This window comes from Paramisgurnus dabryanus, chromosome 24 (assembly GCF_030506205.2).
Source record: "Paramisgurnus dabryanus chromosome 24, PD_genome_1.1, whole genome shotgun sequence".
NCBI lineage: Eukaryota > Metazoa > Chordata > Actinopteri > Cypriniformes > Cobitidae > Paramisgurnus > Paramisgurnus dabryanus.
Window position 1 is genome coordinate 8,135,144 of NC_133360.1, and position 12,053 is coordinate 8,147,196.

Below are 12,053 nucleotides of genomic sequence, written 5' to 3' on the forward strand. Positions count from 1 at the left end.
CTAAATCCACTCACCTTTCCAAAGTTATCCGTGTGGAGCTGGTATGCTGTATTATCCTGAAAGAGAGAAGCAACAGATCTATAACGGAGCCAGAAAAAACTTTTTAAGATGCATACACCACACAAAAAAAATAACTCACTATGTTACTGTGGTGCGCCTTTGTCAACAAAAGCATTCGGCCCACCAGATCCGTCGTGGACACTCCCAATGTGCGCTTACATTCCCTGTTGGACAAAAACGATGCACGATAGACATTTAATTTCGAGTTTAGGGGTGCCTATAGATTTGAGGCGTAACTATGTTTACCTGTATCTGCCCATTCTCTTCACCTCGTCGTAAGTGTCCTTCCCGTCCACGGTCAAGGTGATGTCATCTAACAAAATAAATACAGGTATTTAATTTTATTTAACATCAGTATAGTTTCTTAAGTTTTACTAGCAAGTTTACAGACGTATTTCACTAAACATGGATTTGATCCATTTAACATTAAACAGGCCAACAAAATTAAAAAACAACAATTATTTTACTCAGCAAATAACATTGGATTATGCAACAGACATTACACAACTCTGTGCCTTCCTAAAGTTAATATATAAACTACTGGTTTATGATTTCCGCCTTTTGCACTCTATCAAACCTATTCTGCTGATACGCTGAAGGTTTTACGATCAGCCAAAAAATATCGGTAACCAATACATCCGTGCATCTCTAAAAAGGATGGTGAAGAATGTCTATATAACATTAAATTATTATTATTTGATGTAATGTAGACATTCTTCACCATCTTTTTTAGAGATGCACCAATGTATCGGTTACCGATATTTATCACCGATCTCAAAACCTTTAGCATATCAACAGAATACGATGGTAAAGAATGTCTATATAACATTAAATTATCATTATTTGATGTAATGTAGACATTCTTCACCATCTTTTTTTAGAGAAGCACTGATGTATCGGTTACCGATATTTATCACCGGATTTCAAAACCTTTTGCATATCAACAGAATACGATGAAAAAAGATGGTGAAGAATGTCTATTTAACATTAAATTATCATAATTTGATGTAATGTAGACATTCTTCACCATCTTTTTTAGAGATGCACCAATGTATCGGTTACCGATATTTATCACCGATCTCAAAACCTTTAGCATATCAACAGAATACGATGGAAAAAGATGGTGAAGAATGTTTATATAACATTAAATTATCATTATTTGATGTAATGTAGACATTCTTCACCATCTTTTTTAGAGATGCACCGATGTATCGGTTACCGATATTTATCACCGATCTCAAAACCTTTAGCATATTGGCAGAATACGATAAAAAAAATATGGTGAAGAATGTCTATATAACATTAAATTATCATAATTTGATGTAATGTAGACATTCTTCACCATCTTTTTTAGAGATGCACCGATGTATCGGTTACCGATATTTATCACCGATCTCAAAACCTTTAGCATATTCGCAGAATACGAAAAAAAAAGATGGTGAAGAATGTCTATTTAACATTAAATTATCATTATTTGATGTAATGTAGACCTTCGTCACCATCTTTTTTAGAGATGCACCAATGTATCGGTTACTGATATTTATCACCGATCTCAAAACCTTTAGCATATCAACAGAATACGATGGTAAAAGATGGTGAAGAATGTCTATATAACATTAAATTATCATTATTCGATGAAATGTAGACATTTTTCACCATCTTTTTTAGAGATACACCAATGTATCAGCTACCAATATTTATCACCGATCTAAAAACCTTTAACATATCAACAGAATACAATGGAAAAAGATGGTGAAGAATGTTTATATAACATTAAATTATCATAATTTGATGTAATGTAGACATTCTTCACCATCTTTTTTAGAGATGCAGCAATGTATCGGTTACCAATATTTATCACCGATCTCAAAACCTTTAGCATATTGGCAGAATACGATAAAAAATATGGAGAAGAATGTCTATATAACATTAAATTATCATAATTTGATGTAATGTAGACATTCTTCACCATCTTTTTTAGAGATGCAGCAATGTATCGGTTACCAATATTTATCACCGATCTCAAAACCTTTAGCATATTGGCAGAATACGATAAAAAATATGGAGAAGAATGTCTATATAACATTAAATTATCATAATTTGATGTAATGTAGACATTCTTCACCATCTTTTTTAGAGATGCACCGATGTATCGGTTACCGATATTTATCACCGATCTTAAAACCTTTAGCATATTCGCAGAATACGAAAAAAAAAGATGGTGAAGAATGTCTATATAACATTAAATTATCATAATTTGATGTAATGTAGACATTCTTCACCATCTTTTTTAGAGATGCACCGATGTATCGGTTACCGATATTTATCACCGATCTCAAAACCTTTAGCATATTCGCAGAATACGAAAAAAAAAGATGGTGAAGAATGTCTATTTAACATTAAATTATCATTATTTGATGTAATGTAGACATTCTTCACCATCTTTTTTAGAGATGCACCAATGTATCGGTTACTGATATTTATCACCGATCTCAAAACCTTTAGCATATTGGCAGAATACGATAAAAAAATATGGAGAAGAATGTCTATATAACATTAAATTATCATAATTTGATGTAATGTAGACATTCTTCACCATCTTTTTTAGAGATGCACCGATGTATCGGTTACCGATATTTATCACCGATCTCAAAACCTTTAGCATATTGGCAGAATACGATAAAAAAAATATGGTGAAGAATGTCTATTTAACATTAAATTATCATTATTTGATGTAATGTAGACATTCTTCACCATCTTTTTTAGAGATGCACCAATGTATCGGTTACCGATATTTATCATTCGATCTTTAAACCTTTAGCATATCAACAGAATACAATAAAAAAAGATGGTGAAGAATGTCTATATAACATTAAATTATCATAATTTAATGTAATGTAAACATTCTTCACTATATTTTTTAGAGATGCACAATGTATCGGTTACTGATATTTATCGGTATATTTTATAACTTACGAATACGAAATGTAGTAAGCTAACTTGACAGCATTTTACGGGAAATATTTTACTCCTTTGTTTATGAAATTATTAATGCGTTATGTTTCTTTCTAAGTAATCTTCCCTTACCTCCGTGCACGCAGAAATCACAGTTGTACTTGTCCAGCGTCTCGAGCGTGGTGACGTACGGCGCTCCTTCCACGATCTCGTCCACCCACTTTATGGCCCGTATCATTTTATAACGCTCAGCCTCAGTGAAGACCGGAGGGCCTTTGTGTTTGGCTATTTCCTCTAAGAAAATGTTTATTATTTCACAGTTAATCCATTATAGTAAAACAATAAACATTTGGACACTTGCAGAAAAATGCACAGATGGTCCTCAAGCTTTCTAAAAAAAACATTTCTAAGCCAATTATGTTTACAATAAATGCCTTATATTTCCTTATCTAATGCAATGACATTCATACATTTTTAAATGTAGACTGAATTATGAAGGACCGAATCAAATATGTGTGTTGTGATTGCATACCATCTTTATGGACTCCCACTACCAGATAATCTCCCATTGCTTTGGCCTGTCTCAATTGGTTAGAGTGACCGTAGTGTACCATGTCATAGCTGTTGACAAAAAGAGTAAATACAGCATCGATCAGTTCACAAGGTCAGGAAAATAACAGCGCTCAATAAACCTTCATTGACTATGTAGTAAATGTAAAACGGTGGTGCTGACAGGAGTAACTAGAGAAGGTTTGTGAAGGTGTTATTTAACCACGGTGAACCCTTGCCCCAGTAAGATCACCAGACAGGCCGATGGTATTACATTGGGACATAATCTCCAATTTCCCATGATCCTTTTCTAGCCGCCACAACGTGTCAGCTATTTATAAATTCAGTTTCAGCATCTGATGTAATGAAAGGCTTACTACAGGCATGTTGACTCTGTAGTACCATAGTAATACCAGGGTACTTTGTAAAAAAAAGGGTACAAAAGAACCTTGGTTATTTTAGACATGATAACGGTATAGTGGTATCATAATAGCATGTCTTAAATACTGTAGTAGTGCCATATCCTTACTTAAAAAAAAAAATACATGTGCATGGTGCATTTATTTTATGGTACTGAAATTCATGTCCTGTGGCACAGTTCTAGCTATGGTATCTTTGTGATATCATGGTTAAAGCAATTGTATGCACTGTGGCACAGTAATGGTATCAGGTTGTAACGCCATGGTGTTTTTATTTTTACTAAGGTACTGAAATGAATGTATTCTTGTGATACCATGGTAAAAACATTGTAGTACCAAGATTTCATGTCCATAGTACCATAGTAATACCATAGTACTTCTTGGTATGCACTCCCAAGCTACATATTAAGAAAGTAAATCTTTATTTTTGTAAGTGAAGTGCCATGTTAATACCATGGTATATGGCTATAACAGTGATATTATGGTTAAAATCACTGTGGTACAACCCAAAATACCACGGTAGTACCATAGTACGTCTTTCTATGGTACATATTAAATAATCGCATTTCGCATTTATCGTTTATAGTGGAGTACCATGTAAATACTATGGTGAATGACAGTCATTCAATACCATTGCGGGCACATATCGCGATATTACAATCGTTGTAAAAGCAGCGTACTTGAATGATACAATTTAACCACGTCTTTCTTTGTACAAAACAGAAAGCAAAACGTTAGGTGTGATCTACGCTGCGGGTCCGATCTCACTCACCATCCGTCACACCACACCCGGATCAACCGTTTCCTCTTCTCCGGGCTGCGGGCTAACGCCTCCTGGTTGGAGGAGCCCGACTCCCCGCTGTTCTCCTCCTCTGCGTGGTTTCCGTTTCTAATCATGTTTTACGCGTAAAAACTGTCGGTTAAAAGCGACTGTAACACACAGAGCCGGTGCGGAAACCCGGTAAAGTCAAAACGCCCTTCTTCGCAGATGCAAAGAGAATGTGCGCGATGTTGATGACGCAACGCGTAGACCACACGCCCCCTCGACGTACAACGCCGGTTGGGGAAGTGACGTCATACGCGTATCGCCTCATACGAGGGATTCCTTGCAGACATTGGCCGCTTCTCAATCCGAAGGCTGCAGCCTCCGGAGGTCGCATTTGTAGGTTGTATACGCCATCAAGAATGTCTTATTTTAAAATTATAACAATTATAAAGTTGACTATTTTTCTTAGTTAATCCTAAATTGTTTTAATATGCTTGTTACTTGCGAATGTAATGCTCAGATAACTAAACTAAACCAGGCTTGATGACGTATGCAGCCTGCATATGCGACCTCCGCAGGCTGCAGCATTCGGATTGAGAAATGACCTGCGATAACCTATAGAAAATCTTTTAAAGTTATTTTAATAATAAAATTATACGTTTATCAACTCAAATTTAATTTAATTTTATATTTATTTGTTCATATCATTCATATTACGTAGTTACATTTACAGTTGCTTTAAATAGTACAAGGATATTTCATATAAATCTAAATTATCTAAAAAAATCTAAATTAGTATTTTTTTTCTTTTTACTTTACTCAACACATCCTTTCTGAATAAGTTAATAAAAAATTATTAAATATATTTGTTTACGTAGATAGGCGTCCTATTTCCTAAACTATCTCCTGTTGTATTAAAGCTGTCAATACTTCTTATTTAAGTTAGTGTCATATTTTTCTGACAATTCTATAAACATCTACAATTGTGTTATTTAACATGAGTAAAAATAGGCTATTTGCATCCAAAATTGTTGCAACATTAATATTAGTGTTACTTATTATATTAATATTATAATTTATATTTGAATTCTATTAATATATTTCTAATTATATTAAATATTATTATTATTATTAAGTTTATTAAACTGGCATGATGTAATTGAATGCCTGTTTCATAGATTACACATTGTAAATTATTTAAATACGAGATTTTCACAGGCAGTCCTCAAGGTGGCGCTGTAGATCCATGCACAAATGTTCAAGTAGACTGAGCTCGGGATGAATATGAAAACGTTTATTTAGCAGAGCAGGACACCGTTTAACACGACACTTTGATACAGTTGTGACACAAATACATTTTCAGTTTTTCCTGAGTTTTTAATGCATTCACGTGAGTTAACCTGATGTTCCTTTAATATCGCACACATAGAAAAACCTTAAAAAAATATCAATTTTTCTTATAACTTAGGGTACATGATGTTTTTAAGTCACAGGAGAATAAATAATAATGACTTCAGTGCTTAAATGTAAAATAAATAAATAAATAAAAAAGAAAAATATATATTATAGTAATATGGCTTTAGATTTCCAGAGTTTTGGCTTTAAGCGATATGGCTTTCATTCATTTGATGACTGAAGGCCAACAGGATCCAGTTTTAAGCTGTTATAGGGAAGTCCATTGGTTCTTTATCAATTCCCGTCCCGTTTGCCACTAAAAAATAAAAAAATCACATTAGACACATTTATTCCCTCCTGATAAAATTCACAAATATTTCTTGTACTTAAAGAGATCGTTCACCTCAAAATGATAATTTGATCATAATTCACTAAACCATGTGTGGTTCTAAACCACCAAGGGCTCCGACTGTCTTCAGAACACATTTTAAAATATTTTTGACGAAAACCGGGATGCTTCGGTCCGTCCCATTGACTTTCAGTTAGTTACACAATTCTTTTCCCAAAAAGAATGAAAGGCATCGCCAAAAATGTCCATGTGCCATCAGTCGTTCAATTATAATATTATGAAGCGACGAGAAAACTTGGTGGTTTAGAACGACATGGGTATAAGTGATTTATGATCAAATTATCATTTTGGGGTGAACTATCCCTTTAACATTCACACTTATTATCAGATTTGGTTAAATCTTTGTTTATAGTGTTTAACACTAAAGGTAGTCACCTCGCCCCCATTGCCTTTGAGTTCATCACCCATTGTAAGTATTCTTTAGCAGCCATGCTGTCCAAAACCTTGTTGACATCACTGGTAAAACTGCCATCTACGTGCCTTCTGCGGATCAGATTTGCACTTCTGTTGTCTGCAGACCTAGGCACATGTGACAAACAACTTATGAGAACAAAATCATGAAAGTTTGGAGTTTGACATTGGAAGCTGTTTTGTATGGTTACCAAAAATTTGAAATGGAAAGAATCCAAAGTCTGTTTGAGAAGTCGCCTAATGTCGTCATATAATAAAAGGCAGGTTCGTGACGCGGCGTATTTGCATTTTGTCTGTTTTGCATTTTATACTTTCTGTGCTCACGTGCTGTTTTAAAATACAGTTGATACGCACATTAAAGCTGTTGTTCGTTTTAATATTTAGTGTTTCTGTTTTAGACATACTGACTAAGGGGCAGGACACACTAAAGCTTTTTTACGCGGCTGAAAACCCCTGGAGGACACCGAATGCCAGGTGTTTTTTCAGCTGAGTGCCAGCTTTCTTCAGCTGAGCGCTTTGGTAGATGTCATACTTGAGCTGTGAGCTGGTTGGTTGTTGTGATACTTGTCCCGCCACTCCTCCACTGTGATTGGACGGGCGTGTGAGAACTGACATTGATGAGCAGAGCTTTTCACCCAAAGTTGAATCTCTTTTAAGGGGGCGTGCACACCAAAGCCTTTACGCCGGCGGTCGGCGCATGTTTTCAATTGTTTCCAATGGAAGCTCAGTGTTTTTCAAATAAGCCAGCAGCTAGCGTTTTTTTTTCTGCGCTGAAAACCGGTGCTCAGCAGTTTTTCCACGCTCTGCACGGAGCGTCAAGTAGGGTGACCATACGTGCCATTCTTCCCGGACGCATCCCGTCCAGGATTTCGGTTCGTCTTCCGGAAGTCGTATTTGTTGACCACATACGCCATTCAGTTAAAAACATAAGATATACAATCGTAGTTTCATTCTTACCTTAAAATGTAACGGTTGCTTTTCTGTAATAATAATAATAATCCTCTATGATGTATGCGGTCGACAAATACGACTTCCGGAAGACGAACGCAAAATCCTGGACGGGATGCGTCCGGGAAGAATGGCACGTATGGTCACCCTACGTCAAGGGTAGAAAAAGATTCAACAAGGAGGGGCGGGACAAGTATCACAACAACCAACCGGCTCACAGCTCAAGTATCTCAGCTACCAAAGCCCTTGGCTGAAAAAAGCTGGCACTCAGCTGAAAAAACAGCTGGCAATCGGTGTCCTCCATGCGTTTTCAGCTGTGTTTAAAAGTTTTGGTGTGCACAGCCCCTTATTCTCAGCGCTCAGTGCGGAAAAACCGCCGAGCGCCGGTTTTCAGCGCGGAAAAAAACGCTAGCTGCTGGCTTATTACGAAAAAACGCTGATCTTCCATTGGAAACAATTGAAAACATGCGCCGGCCGCGGGGGTAAAAGCTTTGGTGTGCACGCCCCCTAAACGTCAAGGTTTGTTCAAAAAGTCACTTAACATTCACTAAAGGAGTCTGAAAAGGCGCTGAATCGAGTTGCTTCATTTGCAACACTGCATAGATAATTTGTTCGTTTTGATAATATGTACAATTGTATGATTATAATCCTGCCCAGGGCACTTTCAAGTTCAAACCGTTGCTCAACGTTTTGCTACGATTTCTGGGTAGAACGACATATTGGGTGTTTCTTAAACGCGAGGACACGCCCTAAGAAGGTTGTTTCCTTTCCTAGTACAGTCCTTCTGACAGTGGTCCATGGCAAAGTCAGAAAGGTTCCCACCCCTGTCGTCTTTTCAGGAAAACTTTAAAGTAAAGTGAGAAGTTAAAGATAATGCAATGTATCACCACAAAAAGTTTTTCGAACTTTTTATTAGTTCAGTACTGTGAATGAGAATCATATTTCAGCCGTTTGTGATCTCCCAGTTCTATACAAAATTTGCATTGAAGAAATTGGGTGCCCACTAGTTTCCTACTAATTTTTGGCTTATATTTCAGAATAAAAAGTCAGTGACGAAAGTGCCAATTTGATTCTCGCGCAGTTTTTTGAATGTGTGCAAAGAATTGTGGGTGATTTGAGGGCACGAAGGATACAGTTCATGCATCCTTCAAAAGTGGCCGAATGAAGGGCCTTTGAAGCGTCCTTCGAATTGAGATGTCCTTCGACGTTGTGTGATGAATGACATGGCAGCCGAGATATGCAGCCTTCCTAGGATGCAGCCTTCCTAGGATGCATCCTCGCGTTTGAGAAACACCAGTTTCCTTGAAACAGTGTGCACCGGTGTGCAACAGGGTTTGAGATACATTTTCTCTTGTTTGGTGGGTGTGTCAGAACTGCAGTCCAGTCAGCAGCAACATGTAAATAAACCACGCAGTACTAAAGAGACAGCTCGCACAATGGGTCCAAGTTGGAAAGTTTACTTTCATACTGGTCGGCAAGGGTGTTGACTGTAACATCAAGGGTATTTTACAGTATTAAACACATATTTATAAAAAAAATGATCAGGCTCCGGACACATTTTTTAAAAAGGACACAAAGAATGCCCTTCAAATTTTTTGTCAAGACTTACGCAGCCATGTTAAGACGTTTCTGTCAAACAAAACTGGTTTTAGCCCCACCCCTAACACCAACACTCAAATCTAATTGGTTGATGGTAATGTCATTCCAAGAACGCACATCACTTGACAATCACAGTCGTATTTGATTAGTAATAAGTTACTGCATGGATATATAAATAGGCAGTAGATTTTTGTGAAAGTGTTTGATTAGTTTAGCAACACATACAACAAAAGTTTTGCACAAACATTGTGGCAGAAAGATAACCAGAAACACACAGCCCAGTTTTAGCGTGATTTATTAGCATTAGCTTTATCGTAAAGTGCGTTAGAAGCAAGCAAGCAATCTGTTATTTCTCTCTCTCACACACACACTCGCTCTTTCTTTATTTGCATCTTTGTCATGATCAATAAGCAGCTGAAGGCAACTAAGCATTGAAGCCTACTGTTGTTTGGGCTGTCCTGATTTCAACCAAGCGACAAAGTTTTGGGCCGCTTGGTCTTGCAGGTACGAGCTGATGTCGCTGGTGTATGTCCCTTCAGCGTGACGTCTGGATGGACCACTGGAAAAAAAGAGAGTGATCGTGAATTATTATAAATGAAATGTTTGAATTCAATCAGTTTGGTGAAAATGTAAATTTAAATGGTAAAATGGATTGTGGGTCTGGGTTGGGCTAGGTTAGGTAAGGTTAGGGTTGGGTTAGACTTTAGGGTTAGACCTTTAAATGAAATATTTAACTAAATCAAAGATTGAACACTGCTATGAATGGGGAAAAAGGCAACGCTCAATATGGCCGCTCTGCAGACGGAAATTTCAGTAAAAAAATCGATAAAGACTGACGATTTTTCTGGCGGATGGGCTTTGTCACGTGAGGCACTTGCCAATCTGTTTGCTTGGGCAATAGCTAAAACTACCTCGGAAAAGTTGTTTTTAGCCCAATTTTAGCTTTTAAAAAACTAAGTTATCGCACGCGGTTGATTTCAGGTTTCATTGATGGTCAGAATTACGTTGTTAAATTGTGATTTTAGCACACAACTTTAGAAATAACTAAAATAAATAAGTAGTTAGGACTTGTGTAGTCTTCTATAACTGCCCAGGGGCATTGCAAACATGGCCACCAAGTGGCATGACTTCCCTAAAGGGACTTTGATTAAATATATATAATATTAATATATAGCTTTATATATAGAAATATAATTAAATCTAAATATTTCATTTAGATACTTAGTTTTCTTAAAGCAACACTATGTAGTTTTTTTACCTTTAAATAATGTCTCTAAAATTATTTCAGTGATAGAACAACTTTTAACTGGACAAATTGTACTGTTGCTGCAACCTGAGCAGCCTCCTAGCTGCTACAAGCACACTCTGAAAGTGGCGGTGGAGGGTAGGAAACACAGCCAAGCCCCTCCCCCTGCCTGCAGAAGAGTGTCTGATACCAGGCACTGTTGCGCTTTTCAACCACATGGGGGAGCTGTAAGTCATTTTTACATGGAAACTACAGTGTTGCTTTAAACATAAAAAGTAAACGAAAATACTGTAAAATACTTAAAACAACGTAATTTTTTTACGGCGAAAACAAACAATTCAACAATATCGCTACAAAATTATATTTGTGTAATACTGTATCGTTCGTACCCGTTTCTCTTGGAGTTCATGAGCCACTGAACAAAGTCTTGTGCTCTTCTGGTCTCCAGGTATTTACTGTAGTCGTTCGAGAACGTCCCCTCTGAATGCCTCTTTACGGTCGTGAAATCTTCACCTCTCGGTAAATAACTTACTGTCTCTGTGCTACAGGTGAAGAAACTTGGAGTCAGTATAATTGTGTACACCCACCGAATGTCGGCAAATTGATAAAATGACGGCATAAAATGACCATTTAAACTATTACAATGTTTGAGCACTTTTATTGAACGCATATATACCCGCATATATAACAATTTACAAAAGTTCAATAACCAAACTAAATGCTTTTATTGTTTTTTGTGCATTATTTAAAAATGACATTCACCTACGTGGAAATTTACTTATCAGCACAAGTTATTTTTAACAATCTGAATATGTTTCTGATCTGTGTCTCATATAAGACCGTATAGATTTCTCAATACATTTCTCTTACCTCGTGCTGTCGTCTTGTAGTGGAGCACAAATGCTGTTTTGAACGAAGAGTAGTAAAAGAAGACCAGCAAAAACTTGGATGCCCTTCATTTTGAGCTTCTGTAGAGTTTACACACACGTCCTGTAAAAATCATAGACATGCAAACAATAACTAAAAGTACCACAAACACCAAACAACCCAACATCTACAAGTTTTTGGGTCCAACTTACCAGTGAATGGATGGACCGCAGATGTTCTTCTCGTTCCTCTGCTGTAGGTTTCGTGGCCTCATCTCAAACCTGTGGGTTTATATAGCCAAACCAAGTAGGCTGGCCTGCTTTGAAAACGCACACATACACACGTTCAACTCAGTTCATTCATTAGTATCACTCCATTAACTGCTCTGGATGAAACTCATCCAATGTTTGTTTAAAGAGAGAGATTTGC

The 12,053-nt window shown here is 36.8% G+C and overlaps 2 protein-coding genes and 1 long non-coding RNA gene across 3 annotated transcripts in view; all 3 read right to left on the reverse strand.

Moving 5' to 3' along the window:
• Positions 1-5,024, reverse strand: part of pcyt2 (phosphate cytidylyltransferase 2, ethanolamine) — a 15,185-nt gene extending 10,161 nt beyond the window's left edge. Inside the window, exons 1-6 of the mRNA XM_065244559.2 lie at positions 4,756-5,024; positions 3,548-3,636; positions 3,148-3,309; positions 307-373; positions 140-224; positions 15-56 (exon numbers count right to left, since the gene is read on the reverse strand). Of these exons, the coding sequence (XP_065100631.1) occupies positions 15-56; positions 140-224; positions 307-373; positions 3,148-3,309; positions 3,548-3,636; positions 4,756-4,880 (570 nt within the window). The 5' untranslated portion in view covers positions 4,881-5,024. The remainder of the gene's footprint in view (positions 1-14; positions 57-139; positions 225-306; positions 374-3,147; positions 3,310-3,547; positions 3,637-4,755) is intronic.
• Positions 5,025-6,022: 998 nt separating this feature from the next.
• On the reverse strand, positions 6,023-7,067 carry LOC135725466 (uncharacterized). The gene is made up of 2 exons (XR_010524880.2): positions 6,929-7,067; positions 6,023-6,460 (listed from the first exon to the last, which is right to left on the reverse strand). It is a non-coding gene; the product is annotated as an uncharacterized lncRNA (long non-coding RNA).
• Positions 7,068-9,789: 2,722 nt separating this feature from the next.
• On the reverse strand, positions 9,790-11,898 carry gcga (glucagon a). The gene is made up of 4 exons (XM_065244560.2): positions 11,837-11,898; positions 11,628-11,747; positions 11,147-11,299; positions 9,790-10,070 (listed from the first exon to the last, which is right to left on the reverse strand). Exons 2-4 carry the CDS (start codon positions 11,714-11,716, stop codon positions 9,950-9,952), a joined length of 363 nt encoding a protein of 120 aa, XP_065100632.1. The 5' UTR covers positions 11,717-11,747; positions 11,837-11,898; the 3' UTR covers positions 9,790-9,949.
• Positions 11,899-12,053: the final 155 nt, after the last annotated feature.